The sequence below is a fragment of the Manihot esculenta genome, chromosome 10, assembly GCF_001659605.2.
Source record: "Manihot esculenta cultivar AM560-2 chromosome 10, M.esculenta_v8, whole genome shotgun sequence".
Lineage (NCBI taxonomy): Eukaryota > Viridiplantae > Streptophyta > Magnoliopsida > Malpighiales > Euphorbiaceae > Manihot > Manihot esculenta.
Window position 1 is genome coordinate 25,122,207 of NC_035170.2, and position 23,100 is coordinate 25,145,306.

The 23,100-nt window shown below is 33.7% G+C and overlaps 1 protein-coding gene across 1 annotated transcript; it reads right to left on the minus strand.

Moving 5' to 3' along the window:
- Positions 1 to 1,554: 1,554 nt before the first annotated feature.
- LOC110625332 (ATP-dependent RNA helicase DEAH12, chloroplastic) lies at positions 1,555 to 10,691 on the minus strand. The gene is made up of 3 exons (XM_021770949.2): positions 9,681 to 10,691; positions 5,925 to 9,069; positions 1,555 to 3,619 (listed from the first exon to the last, which is right to left on the minus strand). The coding sequence occupies exons 1-3, from the start codon at positions 10,482 to 10,484 to the stop codon at positions 2,397 to 2,399; spliced, it is 5,172 nt and encodes a 1,723-aa protein (XP_021626641.1). The 5' UTR covers positions 10,485 to 10,691; the 3' UTR covers positions 1,555 to 2,396.
- Positions 10,692 to 23,100: the final 12,409 nt, after the last annotated feature.

Below are 23,100 nucleotides of genomic sequence, written 5' to 3' on the forward strand. Positions count from 1 at the left end.
TTTGACTTTTTAAAAAATATGAAGATTATTTTAATAACATTAAATATAAAAACTAATGCTTTCAATATTCAATAACTATTTAATTCTAATTTATGTTAATTATATATAAATTATTTACATGATTAAAATTTGTTTTTTTAATTACTCATTAATAAAAGTCTGCTTATACTTATTTACATTTCTATTTTTATTTATTTTTATTTAAAATTTGTGGTTGAATTTATTTTTTTATTATAATTTGTGATTGAATTTTAAATTTGCCGCAGTCTTGATCTCAGACTTTCGTTTTCGCTTGGTGTTATTTAGTTTTTGTTGGTTCTATTTTTGAAGGTCGTGCCTGTATTTAATCAGATTTCGTTTAGCGGCTCCATAATTATAACATATTGAAAATACTATGAGCCAACTGTCTCTCCTCAGATAGTCGACTGTGAATATTTGTAGCCTTTGATCAGTTGTTTGTAAGGGTGGTTCTAGCTTTTTTTTTCATGCGATTTATGAGCATCTGTTTTTCTGAATTTTGATTGAAATTTTTATTTGTTGGTTTACATATTGACGACTGCAAACCGCAACAATTTTCGAATATCACGTGGGTCTCTGGATCATCAGCTTTTTCCGGTGGTGAGCTGCATGTTTGGCGGTGTCGGCCGATTGGTGGTGTCCATTGGTCGATAGAGAGATTTATAGCTGTCTAACATTTTACTGCACTATTAGATTGGACTTCTATTTCATAATATTTATTTTTCACTATAATATAAAAAATTTTATAATTTTATTTTTAAATATAATTTATCATAAAATTTTGATTTTCAATATAACATATTCATTTTTATATATGATTTTTTTTTAATTCGTTGTTTTTTTAAAATAATTTAATTTATGATAAAATTACAATAAATAAAATTTAAATGTAAAAAAATCTTCTGTAATAAAATTTAATCAAGAATAGACTAATAATATAATTAAATAATGAAATTAAAATTTTTTAAATAATAACAAAATATAATTATTTTTTTAAAAAAATTATAGTTTAATTTATGATAAAATTTGAATATAAATAATTTATATATTAAGAGAATTTTTCCTTCATAAAATTTAATCAATTATAATTTAAATGTTATGAGATTTTTTCAATCAATTTAAATTTAAATAAAATATTAATATAATTAAATAATTAAATTAAAAAAATTTAAATAATAAATTTATAATTAACAGGAGTAGTTTAAAAATTTCAATATTCCCTTTATAGCAATAAAAATCAAGTTTTATTTCCTCTATATAAATTGATATATTGGCAATATTGCATTAATATTTAATAGTTATAATCTTTTATTGATCTCTAATCTTTTCTGATAAATTTATAATATAATATCAAATTTTAAATATTCACACTTTAATCTTAATAAATTTTATATTATTGCATAATTACTCGTTACCAAGAAGGAAATATTCAACACTTCCAAGTTCTTGCAACATGATTTTCATTTCACCATATTCAAACAGTACCTTTATATAACTACTATTGACAAACTAATACAGAGAATGGTAATACGTGTGGATCAAAATCAGCTCGATTTTGTTGTTTCACCACTTTCCTCTTCAACATAGATAAATGACAATGTTTAAAGTTGAGATCCCCGTTGTGTGATTTACTGATACTTGCCCAATCTGGAAGCAAAGAAACTGAAAATGATAAAAGCTATAAAAAATAGAAAAGCGCACAGAAAAAAAATGGGGAGGCAGCAATTGTGAAGGAAGAGGCTGTAAGTGTAGCACCACCAGTACAAAGAAAAAGATTGCTCATGTTGACAGAGAGGGCATCAAAACCAACAGCTCAAACTGCTCAGCTAACAAGAGATTTCTTTCACAAATGTAACTTGCTCATACTATCCCCTCCTTGACCTTACCATATTACATAAAATCACCAAAGCATAGCAAACATTCAACAAAAAGTTTTTAGATCCTCTTCCATCATCAATCGTTTTGGAGATTTTTGTTGACAAAAATTTGTTTTGACCGAACCTAGGTCCATCCCCTGAAGCCTGAATTTGACAAGTCATAATGGAGGTAAAATAGAGAATTTACTCGTTAATGTACAAGGAATACCAAAATCACTACTTATCAAGCAGGACAAGACTTTTCATTTGGTATCCCCCTGTGCTCAATGGCATTCGATTCTCAAATAATAAAAACACACTTACTTTTTTGCTAGGAGCAAACAACCATCTATTGAAATCGAAGTGGTCATTGTTGAGCAGAAGGGCAAAGTGAGCCCAATAACGATACAAAAATGATAACTAATATACAGATGCTCCTAGATCACATACGCTACCTATTAATATGTGTATACAGAAATATGTACAAGCAAAGAAGTTACCATTGTATAGTCAGCTTAGTCTTCATATGATGGTGAGATGTACAAGCCTCAAGTGCCCATAGCACTCATCACTGGTGCTAAAAGATTCTGAGCAGACCCAGCAGATGTGCCTGCCACATCTACACTCAATGTGGTTGCAGCCATCCACCTTCTCAATTATAAACCCGCAAACTGGGCAGCTCTTAACATGCTCTTTTCCCTTGCACCAGTCCTTCAAGGACAAATCAGGATCCTCCTTGAACTCTTTGTATCTTTCACATGACACATATGGGTGATACTCTAAGTGACACTTGGTACATGTCTCTGCATAACATGCTCCACATACAAATGGACCACCAACCATCCCAGTGTCCGATACCCGATAAACAGAAGGACAGTCGGGAGAGGGGCAAAACCTATAAGTGCCCCCACTAGATGCAACAAATGCCCCCAAAGAGGCCCTGAAAAGATCCTCTAACCTTTCACATGGCAGAAGGGACTTCAAATCAGTGAGCCAAATGTGCATCCCACAACCTTCATGAGCACAGAATACAGGGAAACCATCATGTCCCCTCATTGCCGACTCTAATTGGTCAACCAAGCAAGACCGGCAGAACTTATGTGCACAAGCCTCAAGCTGGAAACACTCCTCAACTTCACACAAGCAAACAGGGCAGGCAGTAGCTTCTTCTTCAGGTTTTTCAGCAGTTCCACTGACACTAAGAGTTCGTGCAAAATCATGAATCACATCCTCTATTCTTGGCCTCAGATCCCCTTTGCCACTAAAAGAAATGGCATGGCGCCTTGTGTTAAGCATAAATGAAGCCTCAGGGAACTTCTCTTTTAGCACATGCAAGTCAGATCCAAACTTCTCAACCACTTTTTTCATAAGATCATGTGGCATAGCCCCACCTCGAAGGGGGATATCTATTTGCCTGTTATCATGGAGAGCTAAAAGGGATTGCACAAACTTTTGTTCAGCAAGAGCAACTTTGTTCTCTGGACCGAAGATCCTAACATTGAGGTTCTGCCTATCGAAGAGAATATAAGTTCCTGTTTCTTGTTGTAGTGAATTCATAAGCAATCTGCCATCTTTGGAGAAAAGAAGCTGCAGAACTGCTTGGGTGAGGCTATCATGATTTACTGTCCTTCCATTCATTAGCTGCTCCAGTGGCCTTCTCAACTCTGCTACTGTCCTTGTTGCATTAGCAGATATCTTCACTCTATAGGAGCCATTTTCATTCCTTTCTAAACTGCAATGAACACCTACAAAATCAAGAACAACAGCGCTCTCAATCATGGCTGTATATTAAATAATAAAAGTAGACTAAAATTAAATTGCCAAAATTCCATTTCCAAATCAAATTTAATTTGTCTTATAATCTAAGACCAGGTACAAGGCACATTATTCCTCATCACAATTTTTCACTTCAAACCACCAACACTATCTAGCAGAGGAGCCCAAGAACTTGATGGAGCCACCTCCTATAGGATAGGCATATACAAAAAAAGATGAGAAACAAAAATAAAAGATTACATATAATCATCTACCAGCTGACAGGAAGGTGATGATGTACGGACCAATTTGCCCAACCCAAAATCAATAATATTCTGGTCCAGTTCATAATAATTCACTATCCTGAGCTTAAATCCCAGGGCACTTATTTTGCATTCACCAATGCTCTAAACTACTAAATGTTCGCAAGGACTTGTAGAACTAAGAGATGTTCATTCCCCAACTTCCTCTACATTATAATCTTTTCAGAAAAGACAATAAATAATGCTCTATTATCATATTTCATATAATAGACAAATCCTTTTTTCTTCAGATGTGCCTCATTAGAGATGAGAATGCCCAACACGTAACAAATTCTGGTAATAGTTCATAATGAATGCCAATTTCAGCTATCTCAAAATATAATATTAATGAACTTGCAAGGATACTCTCATTTCCATGCTTTGGTGTCATGTTGTTACCCAAAACAACAGAAATGAAAATGCATTTTCCTTCCGATGTCTTACATATCAGAAATAAGGAATGGGACACTTTCTTCTTTTTAACCTAGAAGAACATGAAGGGAGGCTTTTCAAATTGGACCACCCACCCTGTTTAACCGAGAAATTAATGCCATCTGTTAAAACAAAGATAATTTTGAGATACAGAATGATATATATATTTCACAAACATTCCTATATTGTTCATCATTTAGACCTTCAAACTTAACAGACTAATCTCTTACACAAATCTAATTACGCAACAGTCTCTCCAAACTATTTGCTGCACTCATCACCTACTTATAAGAAAAGAGAATAGAGAGAGATAGAACAATCTTAAAGGCAATCTCAGTTTTGAATTGTTTGGTTCATCCCAATAAGGGTGAACAGTTTAAAATATAGTTGCTAAAAGTGTCCAAAGATTTCTGCTTTTCTTCCATTTTCCTTTCTACTTTATAAGCAACCTGTAGGTTTGAATGAGCTATAGCTCTTCCAATTTTTTCCCCATCTCCTTTAGTTTGGACAGTCTCTCTCCTGAATATCACATTTATGTAAATGGGTTTCTTTTCTTACTGTTAAATATGATGGTCCAACCACATAAGAACCCTTTTAAAGCCATAACAATTTCCCCACCAAAGGGGAGTTAGCCTGAATTTGAAACCAAAATATCGTAATTAGTCTAAAAGCACGGAGAGAGGACTTGAACCTGAAGATATTCAATGCAAGAAATTTTTGTTTAATTGTGTGTCAAGTACAAAAACATTAGGAATTGAGCTTGCTTCTTGTATGCATTTGAAGAAAGTATGAATATATCAGTTTCTCATGTGATGTCAGGAGAAGATGAATCCTACTCAGTTTTCCCTAATCAAAGAGGATTATTAACTGACTTAGCTTGCAGCAGGAATTCTATTAATAGTTTCAGGAGAATCAGGACTGACTTAAACTCCAGATCCACCAAAGGAATACAGAATTAGTACCTAAAATTAAATGGCTATACAAGATTCCCATAACTACACAGCTAAAAAAAGGAGCACATTAAATAGCCTAAGGCTTCCTGCAGTCCTCAAAGCATAAACAGGCATCTATAAAATTTCCCCCTACAACATGAGCCACACAATGCCTAAGAACTTGCTGCTGCCACTAACACAACCCAGAACAAACCCAAGAACCATACCTCTGCCTCAGCAGGTAAATAAAATTATTTTGAAAACAAAGGTTACCAAATGCATAATGGCAAGCTTAGAAGTAAGCATAAAGCCAATTTGTGCATCATCATCCAAAGGCCAGCTCTACAGTTGCCTATAGAACTTCAGGCCTTGTTCTACTATGCTTTCAACTTGCCTGCAGCACTTGTAGTCAATAAAAATGAAGGTTCACTCTAAAAAGAAATTCCCATAAAAAGAAAATCACTAAGACATGGGGCAAGACAGTTTTCATCCCATTAACATGCAACTGCCATGACAATGATACACATAACTTGAAGCATTGTTTCACATGGGTAGTTTGCATACTAGGTGGAAGCAGAACATCAAAATCATATATCCAAAAAGAAAAAGCTCATTAAGAAAGGAATTACCAGGTCGATGCATAAACCTTTTGAGTAAAGAGTGTAGCTGCCTCTCAATGAATGCAAAAACAGGAGCAGGGCACGAGACAGAACTATGGAAAACCTGCTCACACCGCATTTTCTGCCATGAACAACAACCAGTAAGTACCTTTCCTTGTAGATGTTGCAAAGCTTTTGCAGCCTCCAGATGTAGACTTCCATCAAAGGTGATCCAAGCTTTCATGAAAGCATCCTTTGGCTCAGGAGAGAAGACCTGAACATGACAGTAATTGCTTAAGGGACCCTGGCTAGGCATGAATGGAGCAATTTCCTTAAGAATTGCTTCCTCACAAGCACCAATGGGAGGATTAATTACAGCATCTCCTCGTATCAGGAATACATCCAAGATTCTCCTAGTTGTATTCATTTGCAGAACTTCAAGTATTTCCAATTCAGAAGTATCTCTATCCAATCCTCTGATAATAACACAGTTTAAGTCCTTTGTGCTGCGCTCACAATAAGCTAGCCTGCCTCCAATCAGCAGACTAAAACAATCTTCAACAACAGACTCAACATCATTCCTTTCACACCTAACAACTGCATACCCTTTGCTATACCTTCGTGGCCAATTGACTTTGGCTTTTAAAGCAGCAAATGATGATAATTTATTACTACTGCCAACAGATGATCTGGCAGGGGACAACTTAAGTAAGGAACCAGATAACACGAATCCATTTAACTCTAGTGCTTTCCTAGCTGCTTCAGGGGTAAGAAATGTCACCCTTCCCCACTTCTCCACTTGATCACTGTCCTGTCCACTCACTGTAGATCTGTGAAAACCACACACCCCAGGCACTGATTTTTCAAAGAATGCCAAAACCTCCTTGTCATCTGCACCATTTTTATTTGAAAGGAACACATCCACACTCAAATTTCTTTTATCCAATTCCAGATGCTTAATTTCCGCACCAGCTCCAAAAAGTGCTACTGGTGGCGAAGAACCAGTACGTCCCCCATTATACAAGCACTTCTCCAGGCACTCATTACTTAACCATTTTACTTCATAGTCTAATGCATCAACAACAAGGCCGTACACCTTTTCCATGTCTCGTAAAGATGCATATAATAGAATCTCATTGTTATCCACACTGACTTCAATACCTATCCGCTTATCCATGAAATCTGTCTGTATGCGAGACAAAAGAGAAAGCAAGCTATTATTTGACTTTCCACAGAACCTTCTTAAAACAGTACTGCCGTATCCCCTTATCACCCTCAAATGCAGTTTTTTACTCTGCATTTTAGAGATGTCAAATAAAGGAGGACTAAAGGCAGACAAGCTATCAAAGTCAACAGCAGTAACACAGACCAAATATTGACTTGCTATTGATAAAAGTTCAGCAAAGACAACCCAGTTCGGTTTTTTACCATAAACTTGCAGTGAACATGAAGGATGAAGTTGAACATATTCCCCACTCAAAACCACCTCATAACCAAGGCGATCATACCCAGAGTACATGGCTACATTATCTGCAAGTGAAGAAAGTATAATTTTCTTCATAATTCTATCATGCACCACGACAGCATAAGGACTCCACAGCCAATATGTTGGAACAATGATGCTAAGTTCATTTTTTAAACAGTTCTCCAACTCTAGCACTGTCTCTTTGCATCTTCGCATAGTTTTGGCATTGATGCTATTGTTCCAACACCACTTGTTTCTATTTTCTGGAGAAACGCTTTCCCATTCTCTGTAGACAGTAAGCAACGTGAACAGGTCACCATCACGATGGCAGAATCGCACCTTCTGGCAGTCTGATTTTTGTTTGTCATCATTGGTACCAACTCTGCAAAATATGGTACTTGCATTTGCCATGACAGCAGCAAGAGCAACTCCTTCTTTACGCAAACCACAATGGCAACTTTCAAGAATAATCTTCCCAAGACGAGGCTCAATACCCAACTTAACCAAGTAATGCCCGTCCACAGTTAATTCAAAAGCATCATCTCTGCGGACAACAGCACCTAACTGCACAAGTTTCCTGATGGCCATTTCAACTGCCTTTGCACTAGGTGCATCAATGAAATCAAATTCCAGCACATTATTAATACCCAATGCAAGGATTCTCAAAACTGCAATACCAAGGTGAACTTTACGGATTTCAGGTTCCTCGTAAATATCCATTAACTGGTAATCAGATTCCGAGTAAAGCCGATAACATTTGCCAGGTTCTGTTCGACCAGCACGACCAGCTCGTTGTTTAGCAGAACTCTGGCTAATCTTGGAAACTCTGAGGATATTCATACCAGACGTAGGTTCAAACTTGCTTTCCTTAACCATTCCAGAATCAACCACATACCTAACCCCAGGAATAGTCAAGGATGTCTCTGCCAAATTGGTAGCAAAAATAACTTTTCTCTTCCCTGGGTAATTTTGGAAAACATGACATTGCTCTTCATGGGAAAGTTTTCCATGTAATGGCAATGCAATTGCAGAAGGAGACTGAAATTTCTGGCAAGCCCATTCTACCTCCAGCTGAGAAGTTAAAAATGCAAGAATTGCCCCCTCTTTCTCAACTTGATGGATCTCCATAGCCATCTTGATAACATCAGAAACATATGGAGCAATAGCATTGGGTAAGGGACCACAAGGGCCTCCAGGGACACCAGGAACATAATTGATTTGAACAGGAAAATTTCTCCCTAACACGTGAAAGGTTCCACAACCAAAGAAGTATTCTGATAATTTGCTGGAATCAACTGTTGCAGACATTATAATAAGCCTCAAGTCACCCCTCTCAATAAGCAATTCTTTAATCAAGGCCAACAATAGATCAGTATTCAAGCTTCTTTCGTGGGCCTCATCTACAATAATGCATGAAACTCCAGACAAAGTCTTGTCTTTCATAAGGTGCTGCATTAGACAGTGATCGGTCATATATGCTACCTTGGCATTAAAACACTGCACAGACGAATAAGTTGGATAGCAGACAATTGAATTATCCTCGTAACATCCCATGCTCTCTTCACCAACCCTTTTTGCCAGGGAAATTGCAGCAATTTTGCGAGGCTGAGTACATATAATTGAACCACTAGAAGCAACCCCAGAATCAGCAAGAAACTGTACCAACTGTGTGCTCTTCCCTGAACCTGTCTCTCCAATCAAGACTATTACCTGGAATGAAAGGAAAAAATGACCAAAATCTATCGACATTTAAAAGAAGTCTTAAAATTTCCCTAGGTGGTGTAATATTATGATTAGAATTTGTTCAAAGTAGACAAACAGAAATTTGTCAAGGAGGATGTAGGTAGATCCATTAACACCACTTTTAGAGTAAGTTTATTGAAACTTCTAAATTGACACCAAAAGTTATAGATTATACCAATCAATTTAAATGTATTTCCAATATTAATATATAGATTAAAAAAGGCCAAAAAGAAAAGGACAAATAAAAGGAAAGAGGGGGGCAGCTTTATATCCCTCTAAATAGTGTGGCTTTTCATTGTTATGCTATTTCGTATTAACTTCAGCTTCAATTACAACTGTCAGATAATACATTTCTTCCCAGAGTTGTAACTATAATCATCAAATTGTCAATTACAAAATAAGCTTGATAATGCTGTAGAAACTACAGCAGCAGCGTAATCTTACACATGCAGTTAAGAGGCGAGCCAAACACATTCACAAACTAATTAAATTTAGAATCCAAAATCAAACCACACGTGCAATGACCTAGGCATTGAAAACTAGTCTAAATCAAACATTTCAATGGAGTCCAAAAATACCTGCTGCAAATGTATTTGCTGCAAAATCTCCCTCCTAAAACCATATATTGGCAACTCAGCATCAAGACGCCTATACTCTCTCAATAGCAAACTATGTATTCTATTCCAGTTAAAACCTTTGCCATTTTTAAACCCCAAAACGGCCAACTCCTCAACCTCATTCCCCTTCAGATAATCCATCACACACTTCATTGCGCACTTAAACTCCTCAATTCTATTCACAGTTTGATCATTCTCCTCCTCCAATCGTTTCTTCCTTCCCTGAGCCTCACTAAACACTTGAAGGTCCCTAAACTTTCTCAAAAAGCTCGCAATTTTCTCAATCTCATCAGACTTATCACTTACCTTCCTCTCGAATTTCCCCACAGACTCTCGTGCAAACCTCTCCACATGCAATTGGAACAAACTTCTAACTCTTTGATTAAACTCATCGTCCACATTAAAACCGACGACAGGAGTAAATAGATGGTCCCCTGCAAGCCGGCGCTCCCAGAGGGAAACAACGGCGTCGAGAGCATCAGCCTGGTGCTCAAAAGAGAGGCTAGCGGCGAGTGTACCAGAGGTTCTGGTGTAAAATCTGCAAGGTTTGGGATTGCATTCGGAGACAATAGTGTCAATCGAAACCGTATGATCACCACGGTGATGGTTGGATATGAGCTTCACAAAAAACGAACGGGTTTGCGGTTGGGGTTTGGGTTGGGGTTGTTGGCGCGGGTGATTATAGTAGGGACGGTGGTTGAACAGCGGTCGAGGGCGGAATTGGCGGTTGCTGGAGGGCTGGTCGTGATTGGAGTAAGGAATCATAGTGTCGAGTGAAGTGAAAACGACAAATTTGGAACCCTAGAAGAAGAATAAAACATAGTTGAAATTTGAATTGCTTGGTGAAAAAGAAACTAAGGAGTCCCAATATCTAGAATTTGATCACAAAAGAGAAGGGATTTGTCTACAAATCAAAAACTTCCTTGGTTTTCTCTCTCTTCCATGCAAAGAAGCAAGCATGTATAGTAGTCTGACTTCTGACAGCTACCATACAGTACGGTAAAGCACAGCCATCTTATCCTGCACGCTTGCGCGATTCTTCCCTAAAGGAAACTCTTACATATAACCGATGTATTTACAGATTGTATAAATTGTTTTTTTTTTTTAATATAAATTTATTAATCATATCAGAAAAAAAAAATTCATAATATCCGATTTAAGATTTAAAATATTAATTGAAAAAATCTAAAATAATATCAAAATATAAAATATCTTCAAAAAATCTAAATATAAAAGCCAATAAGTATACTAACATAAAAAATACAATCTCTTTAATTAATTTTTCGATAAAATTTCAATAAAATTAAATTTCATAATTTTTATTTATTTGTTTTCCTAAAATTATTATTTATTTCTATTTTACTTTATAATAATATATAAATTAATTATTGTAATCCTATTTAATTTTATTTTATTTTTAAAATAATTTTTTATTTTTTTAAATGAATATTCAAAATATCTCATAATATTTAATAAAAATTAACATCTTAAAGATGGTATAATAAAAAAGTTAATTAAAAATTTATTTTTCTTAGTAGATATAAAAAAATAGATAAAAATTATAAAAAAAAGTATTTAATTTTAAAATATATATATATATATATATATATATATATATATTTTCAAAGCCATTAATTATTTAAACATTTCTCTTAATTGAAAAATAAATATTTTAATTTTAAAATTATGATAACTAAAAAGTTTTTATTTTAAAATAGTACGTTGATGAAAAAAACCCTAATATTTATGACGTTATTTTACAATAAATGAGACGTAATCAAGTAGGATTAAATGAAAATTAAAATATTTTCATATTTAACATTATTTTATAATTAAAAATTAACCAAAATTACATGACATGTTGCACAATTAAATTTAAATTTTAAAATTGACTATTTTATTAATCAAACAAAAATATTCAACCAATTAATCTAACTTTTAGTTTTTTGGATTAAAAAGCAAATCATTATATATGTTTGGTCCAATTAACATTTTAAGATTTTTTTATATCATTTGTTATAGATTATGTTTTTAATAAAAAAATTTAAATATTGAGATAAGTTAATTAGTATATCATTTTATTTTATTTTTAAATTAGTTGATATAATAATAAAAGTATAAAGAAAAAAAAGACTCATGTCATATGGCAATTATTTTAAACAGGCAAAAGATTTTTTAAATCTCTGATAAATTTTAAAATAATTATAAGAATCTAACAAATTTTTTAATTTAAAAAAATTATTGACTAAATGTTAAGGTCAAATGAAATCATATTTATAGATAAATTAGAGCAATCAAGACATTTTATTAATCAAATGAATTACATCGTCTATATCTTTAAATTGGTGTTATTCATTGTCAACACCATTACGTATCTCTTTCTCTCTCTCCCTCTCCCTTTGGAATTGATAATAGCTTTTTTGTTTTTGTTTTGGTCTTCTTCAAATCTCTCCCTCCCTCTCTCTTTTAGAAAGAGTTTGATAGTTTCTCAGTCTTTGTCTTTGCCTTCTTCGAATCTCTCCCTCCCTCTCTCTTTTTAGAAAGAGTTTGATAGTTTCTCAGTCTTTGTCTTTGCGTTCTTCGAATCTTTCCGTAGCATATGTAATGTGTGTGCTTAACAAATGTATGCACAATAAAGCTGTTAAAAAAAAAATTGAGGGTTAAGGATATCATTACCTTCAAAAATCAGTTTGATTTTCATTAGGATAATGCCAAAAACCATCTCTTTTATTACTCTTTAACTCTACCAATACTTAACTAATTGATCAATTAATTAATCGACGATAAATAATTAAAATGAACGAAGCTCGATTATGGTCTTTGCTCATTGAATTGGAATACGACTGATACATTGACCCTGACAATTTTAAATGGTCCTTTCAATAAGACGACACCCGCCTCATTCTCGACTATATTTGCTATTTGAATTGGGTGGGCTTAATTCAGTTCAATTCAATTGAGTTGTCATTTCTCTTATTTTAGTTGTTAACCTACTCCCTCTTTTATTTATTTATTTATTTATTTATTTATTTATTTTTTTAAATTCGTAGAAGATTTATTCAGAGGAATAATTATTTCTATAATTTTCTACAATTTAATAACGGTATCAAATAATATTTATGTTGTTGATTAATTTTTACCTTGTGAATTATTTATGTTGTTAATTAATTCTTACATTGTGAATTATATTTCAAGTATAAACAGCTTCTATAAGAAGGATGGATTAAAGAGTAATACAAATAGATTTGGATATTTCTCTAGGGTTTGTTAACTAACAAGACATATTTCAGTGGAAAAAATTCCGCCCATATGAAGGTATAACGGAAGTTAACAATTTAGTTTAATCCAATTTTAGTATTTAGTCAGATTTTTCTAAATCAAAAATTTTGTTAAAAACTTATATAATTATTTTGAAATTTGTCAAGATTTAAAAGGGTCTTTTGCCTTTTAAGTATTATTATTAAAGTTTTAAATGTAAGAAATATTTTTAAGAAATAATTTTGCATTTTATATATAAATTTTTATGAAACAGTTATATAAAATTAAAAATGTATTTAATTTATTGTGAATAAATAAATTCTAGAGATTGTAGAGTAATTTTTAACTCAGTAAGAAAAAATAGCTAAGCTTTTTTAAGATAAAGATAAGATTTAGTTGTTTGAAATTTTAAAATGTTTAGATAAAAACCTAATGTTTAATATGATATAATTATTATATAAAGAAAAAATAAAAATAAGGATTAAAATATGTTATGATAAAATCGCATTTTTAACATTACTATTCTGCTTTGCGTGACTTCTTCTTGTAAAGCTTTTTGTTTAAGAAAAAAAAAACACTTATTTTATTAATTATAATAAAGTATCAATGATATTAATCTTTGTACGAAAATAATATTAAAAATGGATTAAATGGTAAATTTAAATTTAGCTATATAAAATAGGATCAATATTTGGTGGGTTGAATTTGAAATTAAATAAAAAATTAAAAATTAAAATTTTAATATTTATAAATGCTGAATTAAAATAATTTTAAAAAGAAATTGATTTGAATTGAGTCGGGGTAATTCAGTTTAACTCAATTCAATTTAATCGGTTAATTTTTTTAATTGATTTATTTTTATATTTTATTTTTAATATTTTAAAATTTAATTAAGATATTTCAATTTTGATTATAATTTAATATTTTTATATTATTAAAAATAATATATTATAATTACTAATCGGTTCGATTTAATTTTTTTAATTTTTTTTATTAAAATTAAATTAAATTTAAATAATTAAAATTTTTAAATTTAAAAATCAAATCAAAAATTGAAATAAATAAAAAATTAAATTAAAATTTTAAATTAATTTAATTTTTATTTAAAACTGCTGATCCTAATATAAAATAGTATCACAAAATATAAAACTTATACATAAAGCAATAATGAAAAACGTGCTCTAGCAGGTGGAAATCACAATTCTGACACTTTGGAGTGTTTAGTTTAGATGTGAAATTTTTTATTTAACTGTTGTTTTTAAATCGATATCTGATGTTAATTGATAGACTATTGAGAAGAGGTTTAATAGTTGTATTTTAAATCAGCTCTACAATTAAGAGTTATTTTTTATCTGCTGACAGTTGTTTCGCTTTTATTTTTTATTTTGATTATATTATTTTTTAAAAATTTATTAATTATCATTTATAAGTGAATTTTGTTATCAAATTATTTAAAATTATAATATATAATAAATAAATTATAAATATTATAAATATTAATTAAAATAGTTGTAATATTAACTAATTTATAATATTCATTATTATATTACAAAAATTATGTATATGTATGAAAAAAATTATTTTTAATTTTTTAATTGCTATATATATTATATAATAAATTAATATATAATAAAATATAATTTATTATCAAATATATTTAACCGTTAAATTAAATATGCTATTTATTTTCTACTGTCAGTTTAAATTAATAATTATTTAATAATAAATATTTAAATTTTCATTTGAAATGATTAATTTAAAAACTTTAATAATGTTTTATAAAATTATACAAAATTTTAATTTATTTTAAAATAAAAACATTTAAATTAAAAAAAAATAAATTCTTCCATTCGAGATAACAAGAATTATATTATTAAGAAATATTTCAATCCGAATAAAGAGTCACTGAAAATGAACCGACACCTTTTATTACAATTATGTCTGATTATTAAAGTAACACAATATACAAGATAGGCCCTGAGACACGTCTACACAACACTAGAACATTCTCATGAATTGAAACAAAACACTAGAAATATGATGATAATAATAGCATATGAGGGAAACTAAATAAATAAAAAAAACACTTATGACAATAAATGTAAATTTGTAGATTATTTAAGGAAAATATAGAAAAAAAAATTAAAAAAAATTAGGAGTGATGATGTTGAGTTATTAAAAAATATTTGATTTAAAATAATTAATATTAAATTTTATAACAGATTTAAATTGAATTTAATTTTTATTATTAATGTCCGATAGAGATTAACGATGATAATTTTTCGAAATGAAAATTTTAACATGTACGACTTTTAAAACTGTGATGTGAGTTATAGAACAATTTAGTATGAAAATTTTATTATTTAAAAGTCAATTTTATATTTTAATTATTTTTTTAAATATTTTAAATATTTTCATAATTTTATTTATTAAAATTTTATTTTTATTATAAATAATTTTTTTTAACTATTAAAAATTCATTTTTTAATTTTTGAGAAATTTTAATAAAATTATAGTCTATATTTTTATTTTATTTTATTTTAATTAAATAATATTGATTAAAATTTTTGACGAATTCTAAAAGGTTATTAGTTAGAACGGATAACTAATAACATCCAACTAAATGAAATGAAATCATCCTTTTTCTATTGGCTATGGAGCCAACCAGGAATGCAACTTTATTCAAAACTTAGCTCTCCATGATATCAATTCTGAACATTAAGGGTCCTATCCCCTCTAGGAATGCAACTTTATTCAAAACTTAGCTCTCCATGATATCAATTCTGAACATTAAGGGTCCTATTCTCTCGATGTTACGACAAGGGTTTAAAATTCAAAAAATAAAATTTATAGTGATTGTATAAGTTTAAATGGAGATAAAGACGTTTCTCTACTTTTATTTATTTCTTTTTATCAACTAATGACATTTAACCGTCTCTTTGCAACTGTGTCGGTTGTCTCTGTCCTTCGGGTTCGTACGTACAGATGTTTTAGAGTTTCTCTCCATGTCAGATGGCCATTTAATTCTCCAGACGTGCATGCAAGCAGAACTGCGAAGTGACTGGATCTGCTCTCCCTACCTCCTATCACGTCACTAGACTAAATTTTCATAGGATGGACCTGTGCACATGTCTGATCCGGTCTGTTTTATGTTATCGAATCGGAACGCTCCGTGTGAACTGATTTATTTACGAGAAAGATTTTAGACCTGAATCTTTCTTAAAACCTAGTCTTGCCTCCAAGATAAAAAGTTCGGCGATGATCAATCGGTAAATAACTATTACATTTGAAATAGCAATCTTGGATGAACTTTATATATAGTATATGAGTTGTTCTCTTCACAATTTTGTAGTTGATAGTCTTGGAAGGTATGCATAATCATTGTGTTAGGATGTTATCTATTCTAAATTTTCTTTTATTAGTTTCTTTCTCTTATTAACTAAGAAAGAGGAAGAAAATTCATCCAAGGAAAAATTTAATTTCAAAGTCGTTATTCAATTATAAAGCAAAGCAAAAGGTGGATTTAGACGTACCACTTTCTTGAATGGCTAATTTGATAGAGGAGTGGAGAGGTCCCATTGGCAGAGATTCTTCTATGGCTTTTAATTATTATTTTGGTGCCTCTTTTGCCTTTCCTTTTTGTGACTTGTGGTGCAAGGCCAAGAAAAAAGCTGTTGTGTCTATGACTCACTCGTTATCCTCGTGACTTGTGACACATTTTTTTAATTACTTTTTCTTTTCTAATTTATAAAAATAATTGTTATACATAGCGGTTACCAATTCATCCGTTTATTTTAAAATTCAACTGAATTGAATAATAAAATTAAAATTTTAATATTTATAAAAATTAAATTAAACTAATTTTAAATATAAATTAAATTAAATTAAAATATTAATTCGATTAAATTCAATTTCATCGATGTATTTTTTAAAAGATTTTTTATTTTTTTAATATATTTTTTAGTATTTTAAAATTTAATTAAAATATTTTAATTTTAATTATAGTTTAATTTCTATATTATAAAAAATAATATATTATTATCATTAATCAATTTAATTCAGTTTTATTATTTTTTTTTCATTAATCATATTTCGCGAGACTAACCCTGCGGCGAATTACTTAACGAAATTATCAGTTGGAGGTTCTTTTGAGATGTAAATTCTGGAAACGCCTTCTATGGAGTCTCGTTACTACTTGCAAGCTGATACTGTTAGAGTTATATGGTCTCGTGGTTTTGCTTAAGAGCTTAATACCCTCCTTATTATGTAAAACTAATTAAAAATTTTAAAATTAAAATCGAATCAAATTACACTAAATTTTAAATTAATTTAATTTCGTTAATTTTTTTAATTTGAATGGAATACGGATCATTAATTATATATATATTTATCAATTTTTAAAAATCAATATTTTAATCTTTATATTTTAACTTCATCTAATTAAAATTTTATTTATTTAATTTTAATTAATTAACTATAAAATTATTAAAGTATCTTATTCCGTACTTCAAATAAATCATTTGTGTAAAAAAAACTCAAATTGAATTTTACATAATCATATATGATTTTTATTTTTTTATTAAAATTAGTTTTTTAAATTTAAAAAAATTGAATTTTTTTATTTAAAACATGAGATTAACAAAAAAAATAAATTAAATTTTTACAAATATTTTAACTCCAAATAGGAGTTTAACAATAAATAATATTTCGTCTTTAGTGTGTATATATCTCCATACTTTTCAAAAGAGTTAATATTTTAGATTCTGTATTTTGAATTTATCAAAGTAAAAAAATACACTATTTTTAAAATAAATGTACAAATTTTCAGTTTAACAAAGTTCAAATATAGAAATTAAACTATTAAATTTTAAAAATTAAAAAAATACACATTAATTTTCAAATAACTTAGAAATTTTTTTTTTAAACTAAGACAAAAAATACAAGCATGTCCCATTAATTAGTTATTTTCCCAATCAAATAATTGGAATAATTAATACATTAAAAAGTTATCTTAAAGCTTAATTAATATTGATCTTTTTAGTGATCTATTATTCATTTAATTTTATTTTTAAAATAAAAATGAAGTAAAATATTTTTTTTCTCCAAATGTGTGAAGCATGGGGGATTTTCCAATTAGTATAGTTAAAGCAGATAATATAAATTAGTTAATTGATAGGAGGAAAGAACATAGGGAAAGGAATCATGGATGCCTCAATATTACCGTTAATTAATTACAAATTCCAAAGTTGGTACCAACTTTTATTCTTTCAATTTCCTAGGTTTTAAGGATATATTGCAAATCCTTTTCTAAAATCTTTCTAGATTTTATCATATTTACAACTTTATCAGGCATATTAATGTTACAATCTCTAATTAGCTGTAACTATAACACAAGATCACATGATAACAATCTAGTAAATTAATACGCGATTTCACTCGTCGAAAAAAAATTTAGACGATCATAATATTTAAAATCGAGAGAAAAAAGATCAAATGCTTTACGTCGGTCTCAGATCAAATAAACTCACCCTTTTAACTTCAAAGTGAGACTCCATAAGAAAGTTATCGTTAATAGTTACAATCCAGCAAATCCTTTTATGCCTGCGTTTACAGAATTCCTGACCAAATATGTAATACCTGGCTAGACTCCGGTATCGGGATTCCTACCGTCCGGTGGAATCTTGGATGTCGGAGGCCTCTAGAAGGGTAAGAACCATGTTTTTATAAAATGTTTTAATGTATTTTATGTTTTAAGCATGAAAGAAAATGAGTTTTTGCATGAAAATAGCATTGGAGGAAAACTCAGGTTCGGCCGCCGAACATGCATGCACTTCGGGAGTGCTTTAGGCCCCCGAAGGCATAAGTGAGGGAAGTCCAGGTTCGGCCGCCGAACATGGCATGCATGCGGAGGCACGTTCGGCCCCCGAACGTGGCCCGGCCAGCCACTATAAAAGGGTCCCTTAGCCGAAAACGGGCGAGCTTTTTTTTCCCCATTTTCGGCCAAGGTGAGCTCTCCACCGTCCCTCACCAATCTTTGATGTTTTTCCTCTAGATCTTTCAAGATTTTCATTTGTTTTAACTTTGTTTTGAAGATTTGAGCTTTTGAGCAAAGTTTTGGAGCTTGGAGGTTCAAGAACCCAATCTCTCCCAACTCCGAGTTTAGGTCGTCTCTCTCTCGATCTTCAAGAGGTAAGAGCCGATCTTAAGCTCATTGCATGTTTTAAGTAGATCTATGGGTTAGAATGCATGTTTAGGTTATGGTTATGTTTATGGGTATAAATGTATGTTCATGAACAATGTGGATGCTTGATGTGTTGTAGATGAGGTTTATGATGGTTTGAGGCCCCTATGAACATGTATGCTTGTGTTTGTGTGTTGTAGAATAGGTTTGATGCATGTTTGGAAGGTTTGGAGGTGAAATGTGCGAAAGGAGCCAAGTTTCTGCCCTTTGGCAGAAACCAGGTTCGGCAGCCGAAGGACTTTCGGCCGCCGAACATGGCTGGGGAGGCAAGCCTTTCGGCTGCCGAAGCCTGCCCCCGAAAGGAGACTTTCGTCTCTGTCTGGCAGTTTCGGCCGCCGAAAGTGCCGCCGAACATGCATGAGTTTCGTCTCTGTCTGGGAGTTTCGGCCGCCGAAGGTGCCGCCGAACCTGCCTGACTTTCGGCTCTGGAGGGACTTTCGGCCGCCGAACCTGCCGCCAAAAGTGTCCTGTCCAGGCCTTCTTTGCATGTTTTTCTATGGTTGTTTCATGATGTTTTAGGGGGGTTTTGGGGAGTAGTTTATAGTTATGTTCAGGTGTGTTTGGTCCCTCATTTGAGTCCACCTGTGTAGGTTCGGACTCGAGGAACCGAGGACCCCAGCAGTGAGTTCAGCTGCTTCGGTGTTGTCAGAGTCAGCCAGAGGTGAGTGGAACTAAACTTAAATCTTTTAAATTGAGAAATTAAATGTTTTATCATGTTTCATGCATCATGATTATGCAATAGGATGATTGCATTAGTTTCACGAATATACTGCATTGCATCGATTGTTGTTGATGTGGGTGAATATTGGATGACCCAATTAGTCCATGACAGGAAGACCAGGACCCCATTCTACGGCCTGGCACAGAGTAAGGAAAGACCAGGACCCCATTCTATGGCCTGGCACGGTTATGGGACTCGAAGACCAGGAGTCCAGAGGAGGCCCTGGGGCAATGGTAAGTAATGTATGTTATGACAGGAAGACCAGGACCCCATGCTACGGCCTGGCACGGAGTTAGTTTGGACTAATTGGTGACAAGTTCACCCAACCCTTATGTGAATTGTCTGTGTTATGATGCATTTCATAGAGCATAGTGTTAATATGTTTTATAGTTCTGCTCACTGGGCTTTTAGCTCACCCCTCTCCCTTTACCCCCAGGCTTGCAGGTACAGGATAGAGCAGGAGTCCGGATAGAGTAATGGAGTTTTGGTTATGTATTAGTTAGTGTGGACATGATGAATGATTTTGATGTAATGTAAAAGTACAGTTTAGATATGTAATGAGATGATGTTTATGGATGTTAGAGGTGTGCTTGACCATAGATTGTTGTTATCCCTTTTATTACATGATCTTAGAGACTTTTATGATGTTTATGTAAACCAACTCAGCATATGTTATGTTACCCATTGGGGGCACTGATGAGATCCCACAGAGGGATCAATGTTATGTTAATGTATATGCACAGGTTGAGTTTGGTTGATATATATGGAAAGAAAAGTTTTAATTTTTATGTATGTTGTTGATCATGTATGGGATTATACAGGTTTACAGGTTACATGTCAGGCTTGCTACGGGTCTCGGCAGCCTTAAGCCGATCTGGATCCTAGCGCCGGTAGCGGTCCGATTTTCGGGTCGTTATAGAATGGTATCAGAGCCCTAGGTTCATATGGTCGGACCTAAAAGTGTCGGGCTCATAGTTGTGTTAGAAGGTCAAGCACAATAGGAAGATCATGTCCACTAGGATAGGATGTGGAGTCCTGTCTTACATGATGATGTGAAATGCCATGATTATATGCATGTGCATCAATGATATGCTATGATGTGTGATGCGGGTTCATGTGTGCCCACATGAACCATATGATGCTAATGTTTATGTGATGTACACTGTTTTTCAGAAAACAGGATGAGAGGAACTCGTCGATCTGCACGATTGACTGGAGTGCCACCTGAGGATGAGGGCACGAGCGCCCGTCCTCCAGCATTGCCTAGGGCAATGTCTAGTAGGTCTAGCAGAGAAAGAGCAGTAAGAGACCCTAGAAGGTCTTTGGATCTGGGTAAAAGCAGATCAGTCAGAGGAACAGTTCAGGGAGGAATGTCAGAGGACATGGGGGATGATATGGATGTAGAGCAGAGGAGGGATGGCAGTCTGGGAGGTAGGATGTCAGAAGAGGGAATGGGAGAGTCCCAAGGAGGCACTCAGGCCTCGGGATTTGTTCAGCCACCCCACTACCCACACTTCTCACAACATCCCGGGTATTCGATGGGAGGTACATCGGATTACCCTAGTTTCACCCCTTATCCCACACAGATGCCATACCCACCATACTACCCACCATATTCACAATACCCAATGTATCCACCCCCACCTTACTATCCAAATCCAGCAAACCCTACCTCAGAAAATGTTGCACCACCTCCACCACCTACAGAACCAGCAGCCCCAGTTACTCAACCTTCGAGACCTAGCTCAGCCAGTGGGAGCAAGGTCAAGATGACTGAATACATGAAGCTGGGTGCTCCCCAGTTTGAGTCAGGTGATGACCCGTTTGTGTATCTTGAGAGGGTCAAGACTATTACAGAGGAGTTAGGGGCGGATGACAGTAGAGCCATTCAGATGGCTGGGTTCACATTAAAATGCAAGAAAGCCCGAGAGTGGTTTAAGAGTTATGTGAGCCCGAGAGTGGAGAGCTTGTCTTGGGAAGAGTTTGCAAACGAGTTTGCAGGATGGGCTTTTCCCGATAGTTCAAGGGAGCTGAAAATGATAGAGTTTTTGAACAGTTGAGGCAGACAGAGGATATGAGTGTAGAGGAGTACACCGACAGGTTCTTGGAGCTGTTGCCTTTTGCTGGGCAGAGTCTGGATACAGATTCGAAGAAGTCAAGGAGGTATGTCATGAAACTTCATTCCAGGTATTCCTCCTTGATTCAGTCCGTGGACAGGGAGAGCTTCCATGCCATAGTAGATATGGCCAGGAAAATGGAGGCCAGTGCCATCATTCAGGGGACAGTTAAGCAGACAGTGGCACAGCCTTCTGGTTCTAAAACTCTGGGTGGGGGAAGGTTAGATCCCTCTACCTTGAGTGCAGCAGCTTCAGGCAGTAAGAGATAGGGTAAACCCAAGGGTAAGAAGAACAAGTACTGGAGCAAAGTCAAGTCTAGTCTGGGATTTGGGAGTGGCTCAAGCTCTGGTGCAGATAATGCAGTTTGTGCGAGGTGTGGTAGGCCACACAAGGGAGTATGTCGGTTTGGGACGAACGCCTGTTTCAGATGTGGTCAGGAGGGGCATATGGCTCGAGAATGTCCAAGAGCAGTCCCGATGGCTCAGTCCCAGCAGACAGCCTCAGGCAGTGTAGCGTAGCCAGCAGCTCCAGCCATGACTCAGGCCAGTGGCAGAGGCAGAGGGAGAGGAGCAGCCTCTTCTTCAGCGGGTTTCAGAGGTGAAGGTCCATAAGCTCCAGCACGGATCTTCACAATGACACAGCAGGAGGCAGATGCATCTAACACCGTGGTGGCAGGTAACTTAATCATTGGTTGTTCAGATGTGTATGCCTTGATGGACCCTGGTGCATCTCATTCTTTTATCGCTCCGAGAGCCGTGGGGAGGTTGGGTCTGATGACTTCTGGGTTAGAGTGTCCTCTCTGGGTCAGTGGACCCAAGTGTGATCCATCAGTGGCAGAGTCAGTCTGCCAGTGTAGTCCTGTGTTTGTTGAGGGAAGATGCTTGTCCGCCGACCTAGTGGTTCTAGATTTGACAGATTTTGACGTCATTCTAGGGATGGACTGGTTATCTACCCATGGTGCTACCTTGGACTGCAGGGACAAGGTAGTCAGGTTCAGAGGTCAGGATGGGTCTGAGGTTGTCTTCAGAGGAGACAGGAGGGGTA

Coding starts and splice junctions, on each gene's coding strand:
- LOC110625332 (XM_021770949.2), bottom strand. CDS start 10,484: ATGATTCCTTACTCCAATCACGACCAGCCCTCCAGCAACCGCCAATTC. Junction 9,070..9,680: donor AGCAAATACATTTGCAGCAG/GTATTTTTGGAC, acceptor CTTTCATTCCAG/GTAATAGTCTTGATTGGAGA. Junction 3,620..5,924: donor AAGGTTTATGCATCGACCTG/GTAATTCCTTTC, acceptor TTGATTTTGTAG/GTGTTCATTGCAGTTTAGAA.